Genomic DNA, 19,423 nt, shown 5'->3' with positions numbered 1-19,423 from the left:
ACCCCAGTGATCAGATCTGAGGAGACCTTGGCTTCGATGTAGTAGGGTCCGAAGGTGTCAGATCTGATTTTTTTGAAATCTTGGCAAGTGGCTCAGAGGATGGAGCCAATGTAGTAGTGAAGTCTGGAGACATTTTCTTAGAGTATTTATCTTTGGGGGTAGAATCGGTCTTCCCCTTTTCAGACTTCTTAGAGGGGGTTTGAGCCTCATTTACAGGAGAGGAAGAGGAAGAGGAAAATGGAAAAAGACATTTAAGAACCAACTTATTCCTCCTGTTACTAAGGGCTCTGGAGTTAACGTCAGCACAAATAGTGTAGTCCATTTCTAAATGGGCAGCACCCAGACAGTACACACATTCCTTGTGAACATTGGAACTGGGGATCTCATGCCCATAGAAGATACATTTTTTTATATCACGTAGGTTTACCAGCCATTGTAAGGAGTAAAGAAGAGCAATACTTTTTTTTTTGAGAAAATTAGTTAAAGAGAAAAATACTGACAATGTTAACGATAAATATCCTCTCAAGGGTAGAAAGAAAAGAATTAATAGAAAGGGAAGACAAAGTACCAGTGATGGTACTTAAAGAGTACCCAACAAGAACAGGTAGGAAAAGGGAGTATAGTCTGATGGACAGAACTCAAATAAACTTATAGAAATGAGGGAGGAGAGTGAAAAGATATATAGGTACATAATTTATTATAAATAGAACAACTTTCAACTGTAAAATATTGAGAAGAACTCACTTTAAAGCTCTACAGAAGGAGATCTGCATCTGAGCAATATGGCGGCAAATGAGATCTGGTGTACACTAGGTTGGGGAAGCATTATGGGTAAGGGAGAAGCTTGATAGTTGGATCCATGAATCTAGTCAGATCTGAGACCCATTAGTTTAGGAATGAATGAAAATGACAACTTCAGATACAATAATTTTTTCACAGAAATAAAGTAATGTAGATCCCTAACAGGGTACTTATCTACTTAGCTAACTGCCGAACCACTGAAGATGAAACAAAGAGCAAGTCTTACTGGTAGATTCAATGACAAAGAGGTTCTGAATTTTGGCACCTGTAGGTCTACTTTTATACATGCATGCTCTCATGACATAAGGGCATGTGGAAGGTGTCCTAAAGTTTTGAATACTAGCCATATATACGATCCTTATCAAGATATTTCCCATAATGTTTAGGCTACTGCAACATTGATCTAATGATGACCATCAGGTATTTCACTATCGAGATGGAATGATTTACAGTTAAGTGGTCACTCTCATCAATATTGTATTTTCACATAGGGAGAGTCTTTACAATGGTCACAGACCTTGTCCCTCTAATGTTACTATATAAGAAAAAGAATGGGAATACTAAGCTTTGCAGGTGGACGCTTCCCTTACAGCCATTTAAATTTACTGTAAAACATTGGTCAAGCTTGAATAACCACAATGCAGATGGCCTATCTGAGGCTCTTATTCCATTCAGAGGGCCAGAAACTGATAGTTTCAAGGTGAAACAGGATGCCAAATGTAATATGGTGTAATGTGACAAAATGCTGTTAAATAGAAGTGACATAATGTAAATAACTCTGATGTAAATAGAGTATTTTTGGAAATAATTTTCATCTACATCTTTGTATTAGCTATAGAGACTTCCCAAAGGAATTGTCAATGAGCTATTTTTCCAATAAATGTTTTATTAATGGGAGGCTATGGTTCCATTAGTGAGAAAAGTTTGCCTCTCAATGAAGGCAGGCATTTATGCCTGGAAAAGGGTTCTGGGGAGTTTGCTTATGGCAAAGAAGAAGACATTCCAAAATAACCAGAAGTCTGGACATCATACAGTAGGAATCCAGAAACAAGATGGCTGAAAGCACCTTTGGACTGCATTAAACTAGTATGAGAAAGTGTGTATTTTGTTTTTGTGGGACTAACAGAAAAGGTCATAAATATTTTTTGTTGCCTTACCTGTATGTACAAGAAGAGTCTGCACCAGTATTCTTTTTCTTTTTCAATAAACCTTTATTACTTCATGGACCAGTGATCTCTGCTTCATTATTTTATACTACAATACCACATACACATATGGAAAATATACACTCACTGCTTACATGAGAAGCCATTAGGAGGAAAAGAATCAAAAATAGTATGTGACTGCGAAGAGCTCTCCTTTAACAAGAATAAATTCATGATAAATGCCAAGATCATGTGCTTACCAAAGATAAGAATACCATTAGGTGAGACACTTCAATGATTCGCCCATTTACTGCTTTACTGGCCATAAAAGTAAAGCAGATGCTGTTTCCACATAAGATGAGTAGGCGGGCAGTATTTTCCAGAATCCATATCTGAGGAACCACTGAAAGTGCAAACAGATTGATAAAGAGTAGATTACTCCTGTATAGTTTAATGCTGTGTGTCCCAGCAGATCATTAATCCCTGGGTTCCAGAATGACATATGTAGAACAACAGGAAAACAAGTAAACCAGTTACAATAAGCTTATGTTTCACTCAACTGATATGATTTTTTTAGGATGCAAACTGATCATGTTATATAAAAGAGTAGCTATTTATCATTACCTTGACAATTTAAACATAGAGACACTTGTTAGCTGATAGTGTCCAAAATTATGTTTATATATGAGTACAGTGATTGTTCCTGCTTAAAGATTTCACAGACAACAGCCAAAACTTAAATTATCAAGGGTTGGGGAGAACTGCATAAGGAAAGGGAAACAAAAGAAATAAAGATGACACTGAAGGGATTAAGCTGGGTTTGAGAATGTTGCTAGGACAGATGAAGGGGATAGAAAGATACCAGTGTGCCCTTTTCTGTCTCAGATAATGGCTTGCAAAGCAGACCTTGGATGTGTTCATTTCATGGACATTTTCAAGATGGGAATAATGCCTCTGACAGACTCCTACATAGGCACTGATGTGTGATAGTGAATGCCACATTTTTCTTTCATGTAAGCCATGTTCCAGTTATATTGCATGAAAAAAATAAGTAAACTGTACCAACTATCAGCACTTCACTGTTGGATGGCTTGGTGTTGGTGGCAAGAGCTTTTAACTACATGCCCCAATATCACTAGGAGTTCCCTCAGACAACAGCAATGTTGGCAGTCATCTTCCATGCAGCCATAAAAGGTGGTTGGGTGGCTCATTCCCACCATATAGAAGGAATACCTACTTCCTTTGGGCTGCCAGGATTTCAGTGACCTGTGAGTCAGGCTTCATCCTCCCATCACTAAGACCATGCACATTTCAGGATGACCCCTAACACTCACCAGCCCAGAGAACTATTACAATGATGTGCTTCCAAGTTTCACTGATGTGGGGTCAGTTGCAAGCATCATCACTAAGTAGCTGAGAGGTATACAACTTAGCAACCAAAATGATCTATCTTGAGTGATGAAGTGACCAAATATATGCTTTCCTAGTAGCCATACCACAATCTGCAACCTAGTTTCACATTCAAGTACAATAATAAACAGAAAAGAGTGATTTCCTCTCAGCTGATACAAAACACTGCTGTTGTTTGAGGGAACTCCTAGAGGTACTTGGGGGGGAACTGTAGTTAAAAATATCTGAGTGAAAACCATAGAAGACTACCTTCATTTGTACACTGTTCACATGGAAATATAACTGAAATATTCCAACAGCCCCTTGCTTTTATCTACAGCATGGTTATCCAAGCTTCTAAGTTTGGGGGGCACTTATCATGCCTGGAACAGCTCAGAGGTCTGCATTAACATACTGAAGATGTATTGGCTTTTTATACACTCTGCAGTCAGTGGTGCACCTCAGCCATGGAACAAAAACATACACTGCTGGTTTCAGAATCACTTCTGTATTCTTCTTAGACAGGAAGCATGCTTACAATGTGAGGCATTTACAAATAGTATCCTTGCTAGAACAGCACAGATGTAATGGTGCAAATGCATATATAAGTTTTAAAAATATTATAACTGTGCAAATCTGGATGAAATTTTTACCAAAAAGGGTAAACAAATGTCAAAAATCAGAATAAAATGCGTTGACATCTAAGACCACAGTTAATAGGATGTCTGACATTGCTTGCTTTTGCACAAGTTGCCTTTGTATCAACTGTTGAAGCAGTGATGCAAACTGTATATGCAGATGTGCATCTTTGATAACAGATGTCAATTTGCTTTTCATATTCTTCATTCTGGACAAGTGCTGCTCACAACAGTACATGCTGCCAAAAAGTCTAGTAAACATCAAATATAATTTTTGTAGAAGACTACACTATTTCATAGCATTTGCTAAGAAACTGGGATATATTTATGCAGAAACTGGCCAATACTATACTGTCTTTTAACTAACACTTGACTTATGATTGTCTAAACAAAAAAAATCACAAGAAAGAAAATATATTCAGTCTTTCTGAGAACAGTGCCTGCCTTCCTCACCCCTCCAGAAAGACAGTTAGTTATCTTCTGTGTACCATTCTGGTGTTAGACTGGGATGAAAAGTAAAAGAACAAATGTCCAGAGACATATATTATACTGCTGAGTGTCTGGGAGAAGAAATCAAAGAACATGGATAAAATTGACAAAGGGAAAAGGACATCGCATACAATGAATGAACAGCCAAAAACTAAACTGGAGACTTAAAAGTTATGTACTCATCATAATCAGGCATTTGTGTTGTCCATTTTCATTCTTCCTCAATGAATGGGTTATGGATCCAATCCTCGGATTCCACTTGTCTTCATACTAAAGACTTTGGATCCACCTCTTGAGCTCCTTCCTCTACCCATAATGCCATAGTCCATCCTTAATACCTCAGATCGAGTCTGATGCCATAAAACCCCCCATAAATTAAATATAGAAAGGAACAGCTGAAAAAAAATAAGGCTCAAACCCAAAACTATAAGTTCTAATAATAGTCCAAAAGGTTCTTGAATAAGATTTGGGAAGGGGGATGGATGGTGGGGAAAGTTGGGGAAGAATAAAAATAGACAACACAGCTGCCAAGTTATGGTGAGTATATAACTTTTAAATCTGATGTTGTCCTTTTCATTCCTCTTTAATGAATGGGACAGAGTCCCCAGCTATGTCAATCTTGGGTGGCCTTCATGGAAGGATATTCCAGAGTACTGCTGAGCCAAAGGCAGCTCTACTTCTGGATATTAGATCCAATTTGTAATGAGTTACAAAGGTGTGAACATTGGACCAAGTGGCTGCTGTGCAGATATCATCAATAGAGGTTCTTGACCAGAAAGCAGATGAAATGGTCATAGATCTAGTTGAGTTGGCTTTAGGTGGTCTTAGTAGGGAGATGCCTTGTTGAGAATAGATCCAAGAAATGCAATCTGTAATCCAATTAGCTAATGTAGCTTTAGAAATTGGATAACCCAGTCTTTTTGGTGAGTAGGAAACAAGTAGCTGATCTGATTTGTTTTGCTCTATGTAGATAAAAGCGCAATTGCCTGTGCACATTTAGGAGATGTACCATGTATTCTCCTTTGTTTGAAAAATTTAAAAAAGAAAACCAGTAAATGAATGGATTGGTTAATGTTAAAAGAATCAGAATTTGTCTGTACCTTGATTTTTATTAATGTTAGACTCAGAAGCCACTTTAGGTAAAAAAAGAAGGGTTTGTTCATAAAGTAACCATATCATTATGGAAAATAATGCAGGGAGTTTTTGATAAGACAGCCTGGAGTTCAGAAATTCTTTTTGCAGAGGTGATAGCTACTAAGAAGGCTACTTTCCATGAAAGAAATTTTAGAACATTTTTTACTGAAGGTTCAAAGGGTTTTTGAGTCAGCCCTTGCAGCACAACAGTCAGATCCCAGGGAGGTGAAGGATCCTTTATTGGTGGACTGCTGAGAAAAATGTCTTTTAGACATGCATTATGTAATTTGGAAGCGATCAAAGAATAATTTCTGTCTCCTGTATGAAAGTTTGAAATGGCTGGCAATTGTAGTTTAATCACAGAAAAACTAGCTCCTTCTTTAGAAAGGATAGCCAAAACTTCAAGAACAGCAGAAATCAGGGCAGAAAAGCAGCCAGCATCAGTTTTCAATGCTCAAAGGGAGAATCTTTCCACTTACTCTTGTAAACTTTCTTGGTGGAATCTTTTTGTGAAGATCCTGGGGGCTGTGGTGAGCTTACTGGGGAAGAAAGCCTGGGTTGTCTGAAAATTACTGGAAGTGGAGAAACCATGCAGTCAGTTTGAGGGCCTGGATACTGGGATGACTCATCCCTGAGTGGTATGAGAGTAGATCTGGAGTTTGGTCTGGTATCAATGAATAAAGAAGATGAAACCAAAGGAAGGGGAACCACAGCTGCCAAGGCTAGTAGGGGGCAGTGAGGATGACTGAGCTCTTTTACTGGGTTGCTTCCTGTAGAAATTTGGAAATCAAGGTAAATGGATGATACACATAAAGGAGACCAGATGGCCAATGTGGACTAGAGCATCTCTCAGTGACTCCCCCTGAGGGGGGGATCAGGGCAAAATACCTGCTGCACTTGTTGTTGTGGGGATACAAAAAACACTTGTGAGGCATCAGAATGGACCTGCTTAATTTGTCTGCTAATATGTTGGCTTTCCTCAGGATGTGCATTGCAACTAGAAAGCAGTTTGTGGAAATATCCCATTGCCACACTCTCATAGCTTTTCTGCAAAGAGGGTAAGATCGGGTTCCTCCTTGTTTGTTGATATACCAGACAACAGACATATTGTCAGTCTGAATAGTAATAGTCCCTAGAGGAACAGCATCTTGGAATGCCTGCAATGCTAAAACGACTGCTCTCATCTTCAGTACACTGATATATGAATTAGTCTGTGGGGGGACCACGTGCCTTGGACTGTCCTTCCCATGAAATGCCCCCCCACCCTAATTGGGAGGCATCCATAGTCATCGTGGCCAGTGGGGGCAGTAGAATAAAGGGTCTACCTAGATAAAGGCTGTCCAACTCGATCCACCAATGTATGTGGTGTTTGCAAATCCTTGTAAGCTTGACTAGAAAGGATAGGGTTGTCAAAGAATAGACCATTGAACAGCTACAGTCCATTGGAGAACACACATATACTATTGTGCTAAAGGAAGTAGTACTATTGCTGCTGCTATAGATTCCAGCACATTTAGAATGAATCTGGCTGGAAGGGGTGGATGGGAAAGGATCTGATGAACCTGAGATCTGAGCATGTCTATGCGATGAGTTGGTACTGATGCAATTTGCATTGTTGTGTTCAGATGTACAGCAATAAACTGTAGGCTCTGAATTGGTGTCAACTTTGATTTGGCATAATTGATTGTTATTCCCAGTGTTTGACAAATCTAGAGCTAACAGTCCCTAGATTGTTGAAGGAGATGCATGGAGGGGCGGTGAGAAGCCAGTCGTCTAGATATGGATACACTCAGAAACCTTTGAGTCTCAGGTGAGCTGCCACCACTGCCATACATTTAAACAATATCCTGGGGGCTGTGGTGAGTCCAAAGGGCAGGGCTCTGAATTGGTAGTGAATGGCTCCCAGCCAAAAGCACAAATGTCTTCTGGAGTGCCTGCCTATTTTGATGTGATAGTACACATCCTGAAGATCTATAGAGCACATCCACTCATCCTTGTGAAGAAATGGCAGAATGGACTGTACCACGACCATTCAGAACTTTGATTTTTTTCATGTACTGATTCAATTTCCTCAGATCTAGAATTGGTCTGAGGTCCTCTGCCTTTTGGGTCTATGTTAGATAGGAGAACACGTAAATGTTCGAATCTCTAAAGGTCGGCCGTTAGAGATCGAACAAATAAGTGTTTGAATATCTAATAAAACAAAATAAAAAAAAAAGTAAAATGAAAGGGTTTTAGAAGGGGGGGCAAGCCCCCCTGCACCCCCCACACCCACCACTACTTAAATATACCAACTCCGAGATCGCACTTCAATGCACTACAGTGCGGAAACAGGAAATTTCCCATTCCCTACACTGTAGCGTGATCTTGGAGTTGATATATTTAAGTAGCGGGGGGTGTGGGGGGTTCTGGGGGGCTTGTCCCCCTGCTTACACCCTTTCGCTTTTTTTTTTTTTACTGTTGTTTTTTTTCTAATTTTTAAAAATATTCGAACACTTAAATGTATGATCTCTAAAGGTCGACCTTTAGAGATCTGAATATTTAAGCATTCGTCTATCTAACACAGACCCTGCCTTTTTGGGCACTAAAAAGAAGCATGATTAAGTTCTGAATCCTATTTGGTCTGATGGGACTTTTTGGATGACTTTTTGTCCAACAGCATTTGAATTTCTTGTGCTGCTGCCTTCATCTGACTGGGTGGAACATTGGGAAGCTTCTTCCTTTTGCAGACAGGGAGTTGGAAAAATGGAATGGAATAACCTCTGGATATTATTCTTAGCATCCATAAATCTTCTGTCATATTTTTCCAGGCATCTGGGTGCAAGGACAATCATCCCCTAACTGCCTACAGAGGTGGACATTTAGGCAGCATTTAAGGAGTGCTAGAAGGGTTTTCTGGAAAGGAATTGCGGAAACCCCAATTTTGCAGGCCTTCTCTGTGTCTAGGGTGATGTTTACCATTGGAACTGCCTCCTCTGCCTCGGGAAGAATTGTCCCTGAGCAGATCTTGGAAAGGTCCCTGACATTTGGGCAACTACATTTTTTACCACTTCTTTGATTCCTAGAAAAGGTTTGTTGAGAGGTAGAAAACTTGATTCCCATGGCAGACACAGTCTTTCCTTCGTGTTCACTGTGGGTAAACGTTTGTTTTACTGATGGACCAAATAAACATTTACCATCAAAGGGAGAGTTGATGAAAGACATTTTGAAAAGCTCTGCAAAGTTGCACAGTCGCATCTAGGCATGTCTCCTTATGGCAATGCCTGAACCAGTAGCCCATTAGGTACCTTCAGCTGTATGAGAGATCAACCTCATGGAAACATTTGAAAATGACATAATAGTGACCAGATGAGAGGATGATCTTTTGAAATCCTCTGCAGACATGGGCTGAGAGAGAGAATTTGATAGTTTCTTAGTCAGCTCTCTCTGTAGTATTGTGAAATATGGCAGGTAAATTAAGAGACCTCAAGGCAAAGATCACTGAGGCAAAAACTTGATTTCCAAATCTGTCCAATGCCCTAGACTCTCTGCTTGTCAGATGGACAGAAGAGCTTTGTCCTGATAGCTCTTTTTTATTTTGGTTTTAAAACAATAAATAAACAAATTAATTGTAAAACAAACAAATAACTATTTACATAGGTCCACATTTGATGAATACATCAGTTATACATTAACAACAATTCATATTTTTCAAGCAAGTCTTTAAGTTTAAGCCAAGATTTATACAAATGTGTAATATTAGACGTTCTCATCTTTATAGTATGCAATTCACTGCTGCAAATAATTTTTGCCATACTAATAAAGTCATCACTAGAGGGAAAAACTTTACTTTTCCAATTTTTAGTAATGAAAAATAGACCAAAAAAGGGGCACTAGGGTTTTTGGGATTATCTCAGAAATCAAAGCATTAAATAAAACTAAAGATTTGTAAAATATTACATCTATCTGACCATAAAGCTTGAATGAAGTTAATTTCTTTCCAAAAAGGGGAGATGACTTTGCATTGATATATCATATGCATCCAATCAGCTATTATTTTAGAATCACATCTCCAGCATTTAATTCTATTTGATTTATACATAATTGTAATTTTGTTAGGAGTGACAAAAGCTCTAGGTAAAAATTTCCAAGTGCAACTTTTCCAATATAATGAAAATGTAGTTTTATCTGTAGATTTTAATAATAATTTCAGAAGTCTTCATTATTAATTTTTTAGGAGTAGTTCCAATAGGAATTGTCTAAATATGTGAAATCTACCTTAAGAATTTTATAAATTTGTGACAAATATGATTTATTTTTCATTGCATTATTACTGATATTTATTAAGAATTCTAATGATTTGGGGAATGATTTCTTATCTAGGTTAGATAACTTATTTACCTCCGTGTTCACAAAGTCTCTAAACATTTATAGAATTAACCAATTCTCAGAACCTCGATTGTTGTTGTTTGTCTTTCGGCTTTTCCTGGTTAGGTTTTACCACAGCGGAACTCCGGTCCGCTAATGATTGGCAGTAGACTTTCACAAATGCCAAGTTGCCAGCTCGACGTTCAACCTTCAACGAAGGCACGCCCATTTACGCATGTCTTTTGAACGCCCACCCAACCACGGGGAGGACATGCAGACTCCATACAGAAGGCACTCCCCGCACTCCAGCCGAGAATCGAATGGGAGAACCTCTTGCTGTGAGGCAACAACGCTACCGCAGTACCACCGCGGATACTATTTGTGTGTATATATATATATATATATATATATATATATATATATATATACACATATATATATATATATCAGTACCATTTAAGAATCGGTACCAATAAATTCAATTACTTTGTTGTTTTAATACTAGCATTTTGTTGAGGTTATGAGTTTCTAAGCAGTCATTTGTATATGCAATCGGAAACATAGAAAATATTAAGTCTTTAATACAATGGTTAGAAAATGTGAACATTTGGAAACAGCAAATTATGTTATTTAAGTAGGGAATTTGAAAAAAGGATATAATACCATTTATGCAAAAATCTTTTAATAACCAAATAAAACTATTAGGTACTATTTGTTTATGATTGATTATGATATATTTACTATTTACTAATAATATTTCTTGATGTATTTGTTTCCATTTTGAAATATATGAGTTATCCACAACGCCATGACTTTTACAATTGTTGAAGCAGCATACAATTGAATATCAGGGAATCCTATTCTACCATTATCCCAAACTTTTCGGTGCCAATTAAAGGAAACTCTTGGTTTATTAGGATGCCAAAAAATGTAAGTAGAATATTATTTATCTTCTTCAATTTTTTTTTGTGACGATAAATCTAAACACTGTAAGACAAACAATATTTTAGGGAGAATTACCACCTTAATAAGCATTAATTGTTCTTCCATGCTAAAGAAGAATTTGTTCCAATTTGTGACTAACTTAAGATTTTATCAACAACCTGTTGAAAGTTTGTTTGTACCATTCCTTTACTATTACACATAATGGTTACACCAAGGTATTTCATTTGATTGCTATTCCAATTGAAGTTAGAATAATTTTTGTATGACAGCATACAATTGAATATCAGGGAATCCTATTCCACCATCATCCCAAACTTTTCTGTGCCAATTAAAGGAAACTCTTGGTTTATTAGGATGCCAACATTTTTAGGTAGAGTATTATCCTCTTCATCAATTTTGTTTTGGTGATAGTACTAAACATTGTAAGACAAACAATATTTTAAGGAGAATTACCATCTTAATGAGCATTAATCGTTCTTCCATGGTAGAGAATAATTTGTTCCAATTTGTGAGTAAACTTAAAATTTTATCAACAACCTGTTGAAAGTTTGTTTATATCATTCCATTACTATTAGGCATAATGATTATACCAAGGTATTTCATCTGATTGCTATTCCAGTTGAAATTAGAGTAATTTTTGTATGATTGTTTCAATTTTGTATTAATTAATAATGCACCTGTTTTATTATGATTAAATCTTAAGTTTGCGATTTCTTCAAACTGACTCATAGAACTTATATGTTTTAATGGATTTTCTATATTTCCTGTTGTTAGTAAAATATCATCAGCATAGATATGAGTCTTAGTTTGAAATCTTTTTTTATTTTGATACCATTAATGTTCTTATTGAATCTAATACTATTATCAAAGGGTTCTATAGCTAATACAAAAGTAACGGTGATAATTACAACCTTGTTTTGTGCCTTTTTTTAATTTAAAGGAATTAGAAAGAAAAAAAACTATTTTAACACAAGCACAAGAATTCAAATACAACTTAGAAATTAATGGAATTAGCTAAGGTGAGAAATTATACATTTTAAGTGTTTTAAGCACGTACGACCAATTAACTGAGTCAAAAGCCTTATCTAAATTGAGACTAATGATAGAAGGCTCTTTTTTATTTTTATTTGCATAGCCTAGCTAGCTCTTTTTTAGTGGCTTCTGCTACCACCATAGCATCTACTGGGACTCATTTTCTCTAGTGGGGTCTAGATTTAGGAGGAGTTAAGAATTTATCAGGTTGCCTAGGAATGGGTTCAATGGTATCCATCTCTTTCCATGCCCAGTGGGAAACTAAATCAATGAGGTCATCTGCTGGGGGGGGGGGTAACCCAAGATGTAGATGGACCAGAACCAAACTCTTCCAAAAATAGTGATTCCTCTGGAGAAGGATTATCAGAAGACCAACCACCTTTCTGCCTGAGGGTCACTAATATGTATCCAAAGAAGACATCATCTGGTGGTGATCTGGGGGACCCTTCTCCTGCATCATAATCAGTATCCTCCATGAGAGATTCAAGCTAGCAATCTATGTGCTGCCTCTTACACATTCTCTTCTGATGGATCTCCTCTGGAGTATGCTCAGGAATGTATCTGAAGAGAGGGGGAGTTCCTGTATGGCAACTAATTGAAAGCTAGCTGGAACTGGCTGTCCATGTGAAATAGGCTTGATCGACTCAGAGCTCAGAATCAAGGAGGGAATAGGGAGTGGATCAGAGGGGTGAGAGACCGGTTCTCTAGAAAGAGGAAAAGCCACTTCCACAACCTCAAAGGCAGACAGACCTGGAGAATTTGTGGCCACCTGCACTGGACTGAAGACTTCCAGTACAGGGTAGATCATGATTCCTACTGGATCTGCACCTGGAGGGTGGAACTGGACCCAAGCTGTCCAATGCCAAGGTTCCGAGGGGCAAAGACATATCCAATAACATCAGAGTAGATCCCAGTTGCACAGATCCGACACCAACACTCTGGCTCTGAGACTTGTTCCAATCTGAAGGTATAGGAGCAGAACTTGTCAGGGATGCTGTTGGAGTTGAAGAAGTGATTTTCTTTGCCTCTGACTATGGACCTCTCAAGACTGTCAGATCCTGGGGCACCGACACTGTAGGATGGATTGGAGAATGAGACAGTATCATATGAGAAGCAGATGCAGCACTCACAGATCCAACAGGTGACGTGACAGAGCAGGTATGACCCCCATCTGGATCTGAGCTCTAAGAATTTTTAGCATCATCTTATCCACATCCACTTCTGATAAACTTCTGGAGGACTTGAAGGATGTGGTGGACTGCAGCCTGGAATGTTTCTTAGGAGTCTGCATAAAGGGAGAGTGCAGAGTAGAAGAGATCAGATCCAGGATGAAAGCTGGTGAGCGAGTTCTTTGGCTGTGTTAGGTGCCAGGTTTCAGATATGAAGGCCTGGCATCTGAGGTAAGAACCATAGGGCTGACTGATATTCTAAACTGGATCGATCCAAAGAATTTTGAACTTTAGCTGGTGGTTCAGAAGAAGTCTTAAGGGACTTCAGCAGAGAGCATTTTCAATGCTCCAAAGGAACAGATTTAGTAGATTTGCTGTAGGTTTGAGCCCCAGAAGTAGGTGTTGAAGCAGGAGGAAGAAGTCCTTTTAAAATAAGTTTGCTGTGTCTGTCAGCCAAAGCCCTGGAATTGAAAGCAGTACAAATATTGCAACTAGTAGTCAGATGGTTGGCTCTGAGCAATAGACAAACTCCTTGTGGGCATCTGAGTTAGGGATTTTATGCCCACAAGAAATGCATTTTTTGAACCCTGTTTTGTCAGCCATGACAGGAGAGAAGAGATCAACAGTCCTAGAATAAAAGGGATTTGCTAATAAAAAGCAAGTAAAGTAAGGTAGAAAAAGATTTTTTTGTTTAGGTTAGAAAAAAGTAAAGGAAAGAGAATTACCAGCAATAGTAATAAAGAATTACCCTGAGTTATGGGCAAGATAGAGAATACCAACTACAGTGAAAAGCAAGTAAAATACTATTTAGAAATAGAAAGAAAACCTAACGATGTATCAAAAAATGAAGAGGGATGTTGAGAAATAAGGGAAGAAAAATAATTATTCAAAGAATACAAAAAAAATCTCTTACAAATTACTGATGTAATTGTTTGAAACAAGGACCCTCCATTTGAGCACGATGGCAAAAAACAAGACCTGAGGCATTGAGGATGGAGCTCCACAGTTGAATCCAAAGTCTGTAGTATGCAGCAGAGTCAGATCCGAGGATCAGATCCATAACTCATTCATTGAGGAAGAATGAAAAGGACAACATCAGATCTGATCCATAACCCATTGAGGAAGAATGAAAAGGACAACATCAGACCTAAGTGCTGTTACAGTACAACACTACTCAGTGCAACACTCTGCCAATGATCAGTTGCTATCACACACACCCTGCACAGACCACCACAGACAGCTACTTACTGAGTGCAATGCTGATACTTGACTGTTACAGAAAGTGAAAAAAATTATGCACATTACTTCTGCAAAACCAGAATATTAAATGCTTATTTTAAGCAAATAACAGTGTCAGTCACTTTTATCCATCAACAGACACTGCATCCAACAACTACAGCTAACTTTATTGACGGATGTACCTCAGATATAATGTAATAAAATAAAAATAGCTACAACTGGACAAATTTATTTTAACGCCTCATACACAGATATGACCATTTTCCACATCAGTCCCTTCAGTAGTTTAATCACGTATGCATAGGCAGTAAATGACACTATTTCCCCATCAATCCCTTCAGTTGTTTGTCCATGTATGCACAAGCACTTCACTGATAGCAAAATGAAACATTTCTCCAAATGACCCCTTCAGTAGTCTGTCCATGTATGTATGCACAAGCACCAGAATGAAATATTTCCCTCAATGATCCCTTCAGTAGTTTATCCATATATACACAAGCACTTCACTGACATCAAATGAAACATTTCCCCTAATGACCCCTTCAGTAGTTTGTTATTAAATGCAGAGACACCAACATGAAACATTTCCCCAACAACCCCTTCAGTAGTTTGTCCATGTATGCACAAGCACTTTATTGACAGTAAAATTAAACATTTTCCCCAAATGACCCCTTTAGTAGTTTGTTCTTATATGCACAGACACCAACATAAAACATTTCCCCAACAACCCCTTCAGTAGTTTGTTCATGTATGCACAAGCACTTTATTGACAGTAAAATTAAACATTTTCCCCAAATGACCCCTTTAGTAGTCTGTCCATGTATGTATGCACAAACACCAGAATGAAACATTTCTTCAACAACTCCTTCAGATGTCTGTTCATATCTGCACAAGCACTTCATTGACACCAAATGAAACATTTTCCCCAACGACCCCCTTCAGTAGTTTGCCCATATATGTACAAGAACCAATATGAAACATTTTCCCAACATCCCCTTCAGTTGTTTGTCCATGTATGTACAAGTACAAAATGAAACATTTCCCCCAACCACTTGTAAGAAGTGATAAGACTGTACGGTAACATAATTAGCCAGAAACACTGTAATGAGACTGAGAATGAAAATTTTTATCTGTTAATTACCCAAACTCATGCTGAACAGGTGGCAGTCTCTCCTTTATGGACCAAGTCTTGAATGAATTCTCCAAACACTAGTTCATTTAATAAGGCTTCATTAGATGTTCACAACATCTGAATACTGTCTTCATTACCAGTGCTGATAAACAATTAGTGTTCAAAGTTACTGCACGTCATATTCTGATTGTCCTGAACAACGTAATCTAATATAGTCTTTATTTGACCTGTCATTTGTACTCAGGCTTGAGTGTCTGTAATCTTTCTGAAGTAACAGGTCGAACAAACTCACTAACCTTAACTGACTTCTCTAACTGTATCGGAAGTATATTTTAATAATACCAAAACCCTGTGATGCTTTACACACCCTCTTAGCCTTGGTTTCCTCGGTTTCCAGGCTTGGTCTTGTATGTGTTTTATTTAACATTCCATTAAGGAACATTCTGTAGCTGGCAAGATTGTATCTTTCCCTTGAGAAAAGAACATTCTGTATTTCTGTATTTTCTACACACTTTATGCTTGTCTTTCCTTTCTAATAAACTGTCTCTCATGATTGACCAGCAACGATATTCTTTTTTCTGCTTAACTGTATTTTATGCATACATGAAACACAATTTATTTTACCCTTTAGCCTGCGTAATGTCTAATAACTACTTTAAAATGGAAGTCCCTAATCTAGCAGTTGTCCCTGAGGTCCCTGACGAAAGTCTACAGAGACCTACTTCTGTAGTTACCTTACATCTGTATTGCTAGCTACTATATACAGCTTTATGCTACCTGATTTATAATTTGAAAATAAAAAAAAAATATTTGGTAAACTTGCTATGTTAATTTTGACCACTAAATGTCACTTGAGAGCATTTATGGCCTGTTTGATCAAAGTCACTTAACTTTATGATTTGATTTTTATATTACCTAGATTCATAGTCTTTAGAGTCTTTAATTCTAAGTTTTGATGTATGAGCGATATATTTAAAACCTGTACATTATTCTGAAAATTAGTGTCTTTTAATTCTGTGGCATTTAAAGCTGATCAACCTGTCTCTGTGAATCTTTATTTAAGTTAGACTGAACTGTTTATTACCTATGTTTTTTACTTTATGAACTGGTGCCTTAGTATACTGTGATTTTTTTTATAGCAAATGAAACCTTTTCCTGTTGTTTATAGATTTATATCTTTAAACATTGTACTGTTTTTTTTATTGCATAGCCTATCAAGCATGATGGCTATTTTCTGAAGACTAACTGAAATCTGCACTAAAAATATAACTTTGTAAGTGGTCTTGAAGCATAATTACCACATTCTGTGTTAACTTGTGTCTATAAATCTTCATAGCCCCTGGATATCCTATGAAACCAAACATATCATGCATCAATGTGACACAAAATGGAAACAACACCAAAAACAAAACACCACCAACTTCCTCCTAGAATTTAAACAAATGCGGAACTTAGCCAAAAAAATAATAACTAAAGATCGCAAAACCTACTACAGCAAACCCCAGTCCATGCACTCATCTAATCCCAAAAAATTTTGGAACTCCATGTCCTCCATTCATCACCCTGGCAATAAAAGCAACCCATGCCCAGACCCTACTCTTACCAGCCTAGAAACTGCCACTAAATTCAAATCATTCTTTATAGACTGTATAGCAAAACTATCCTCCTCCTTCCCTGAACCTCCCCCTGCCCCCCTCCTCCCACCAGCCACCCTCCTCCTACTTCCCCCTTCAGCCTAAAACCCATCCCAACAAACACAATAAAAAGGCTTCAACTCAAGGTAAAACCCTGTTGTAATGCACTAATCTACCACCCACCTTCCTCAAGCAATCTGCTGAAACCATAGCCTATCCCATATCTATTCTTATAAATAGATCAATACAGGAATCATATGCCTCAACCATCTGGCGCCATGCATACATCATCCCACTACACAAAGGTGGCAAAAACATAGACACAACCAATTTTAGACCCAAAGCCATACTTTCCTCGCTCTCAAAAATACTACAAAAAACTATCCATGCACAAATCATGCAATATCTAACCCTGAACAAACTCCTCTCACATACCCAACATTTTCACCCCAGCCAAAGTACCATGACTGCCCTCCTTTCCTTTCTAGAGATCATCAACCTAGCATGCGACAAGGGCAAATACGTATCATCACTATTTTTAGACTTCTCAAAGGCATTTGACACCATCTCCCACTCCTTATCCCAGCTCTCATCCTTACATCTCTCTCCCTCCACCCTAGCCTGGTTCACCAGCTACCTATCCAATTGCCAACAAGCTGTCCAATGGAAAGAATCTACCTCTCCGTTCCTACCTACACCCACCGGTGTTCCTCAAGGTTCAGTACTAGGCCCTCTACTCTTTAACATATTTATCAACAACTTCCACCTCTCCATTCCTGAAGCCTCTGTTATCCAGTATGCAGATGACTCCACTATCATCTGCTCAGCCTCCTCCCCCTCTGAGCTGCTACTAAAAACCTAACTTGCCTTTTCTAAAACAGAATCCTGGATGAAATCCAATCACCTTGCCCTAAACGCTAGCAAAACAAAAACTAATGATTTTTACCCCCACTAGAAACTCCACTTTTGACAGAAACCTATTCTGCATTTCAAGCCAAAATAAAACCCCATTGGAAATAGTTCCCACTACCAAACTGTTAGGCATCATCATTGATGAAAACCTAAAGTCTGACTCCCACATATACTCAGCTATTAAGAAAACCCATAAAAAAATTGGTCTCCTCTACAAACACAACCGTTATTTCAACCCCTCCACCCGACAAACACTTGCAACTACCTTCCTCCTCCCGTCTCTCATGTATGGTGCTCTCCTATTTACCAGCCCTACATTCCAAACTCGAATCCTTCTACTACAAAATTAGTAAATTTGCAACCAACACCAAAAATTCATCTCATCACTGCCGTTCCCTAAACACCCTCAAATGGCTAGAACTCCCCAACTACCTCAGATATCTGCAACCTACCACTACCCACATGCTCATCTTCAAACCAGCAGACTGTCCATCCCTGGCCACAGCCCTAATAACCTACATACCTTCACGCTCCCTAAGATCCGAGAACCAGAATTTCCTACAAGTGCACAAACCCTCTCATCCCCCCTGGCCAACTACTACTAGCCTGGACCATAGCTAAACTATGCAACTCTCTCCCCTCTCCACTAAGCAACATGTCTAACCACAACAACTTCAAGACCCACCTGCTCTCAGACCTGTCCTCCAAATGGAAATGTCCTTCTCATGCTCCCACCTAAGCACCCCCCAACTCATAAGATCCTATACCCTCTCTGTGAATGTTCTAAACATTTTTATTCTTCTCTTTTTTCACACAATACTCAAAAGATACATTACTATCTAATGTGTATTTTCTTTTCCAGAATTGTTTTAAATGTGTATATGTAGATTACTGATCTATCTACTAGGTAACCTCCCTTTCTTTTGCAATGAATGTTACACATGAAAGCCTACAGCTTAATATAATGTTTTTTTCTACTGAATACTTCTGTAAATATGTAACCTCTCTTATTATTCTTCATTTTCTTTTGCAAATGTCTTACCATAACGTTCCATCTGTGTTGTTGATCTTCTTCCATTCATCACTGATGGGTTCGGTTCCGAGCCCTCGGACCCGAGTCTGCCTAATACCAAGCTTGTGTACACCAAAAACTCTCGAGCTAAGCTGCTACCCACAATGCCCTTCTCCCAGTTACCTCAGATTGAGTTTGCATGCAATATATATATATATATATATATATATATATATATATATATATATAGTAGTAAAAGCAGAGGCCATTTCTGTGCAAAAGCCCTGAAACGCTGCAAGGACCCATAAGATCCACCAGGAGCCTTGGAGCGGGACAGAAGGTGGGTTGTGATGAATGGAAGAAGATCAACAACACAGACGGAACATTATGGTAAGACATAACTTC

The 19,423-nt window shown here is 38.2% G+C and overlaps 1 protein-coding gene across 1 annotated transcript in view; it reads right to left on the bottom strand.

The window, feature by feature from the left end:
- LOC122815006 (F-box only protein 47-like) overlaps positions 1–19,423 on the bottom strand; it is a 1,240,869-nt gene that overhangs the window by 501,671 nt on the left and 719,775 nt on the right. Inside the window, exon 5 of the mRNA XM_044087259.1 lies at positions 2,207–2,349. Coding sequence (XP_043943194.1) covers positions 2,207–2,349 — 143 coding nt within the window. The remainder of the gene's footprint in view (positions 1–2,206; positions 2,350–19,423) is intronic.

This window comes from Protopterus annectens, chromosome 11.part0, assembly GCF_019279795.1.
Source record: "Protopterus annectens isolate FY-2018-M chromosome 11.part0, PAN1.0, whole genome shotgun sequence".
NCBI classification, from domain to species: domain Eukaryota; kingdom Metazoa; phylum Chordata; order Ceratodontiformes; family Protopteridae; genus Protopterus; species Protopterus annectens.
The sequence above is the reverse complement of the archived record's forward strand: the minus strand, read 5'-3'. Positions and strand labels throughout refer to the sequence as shown.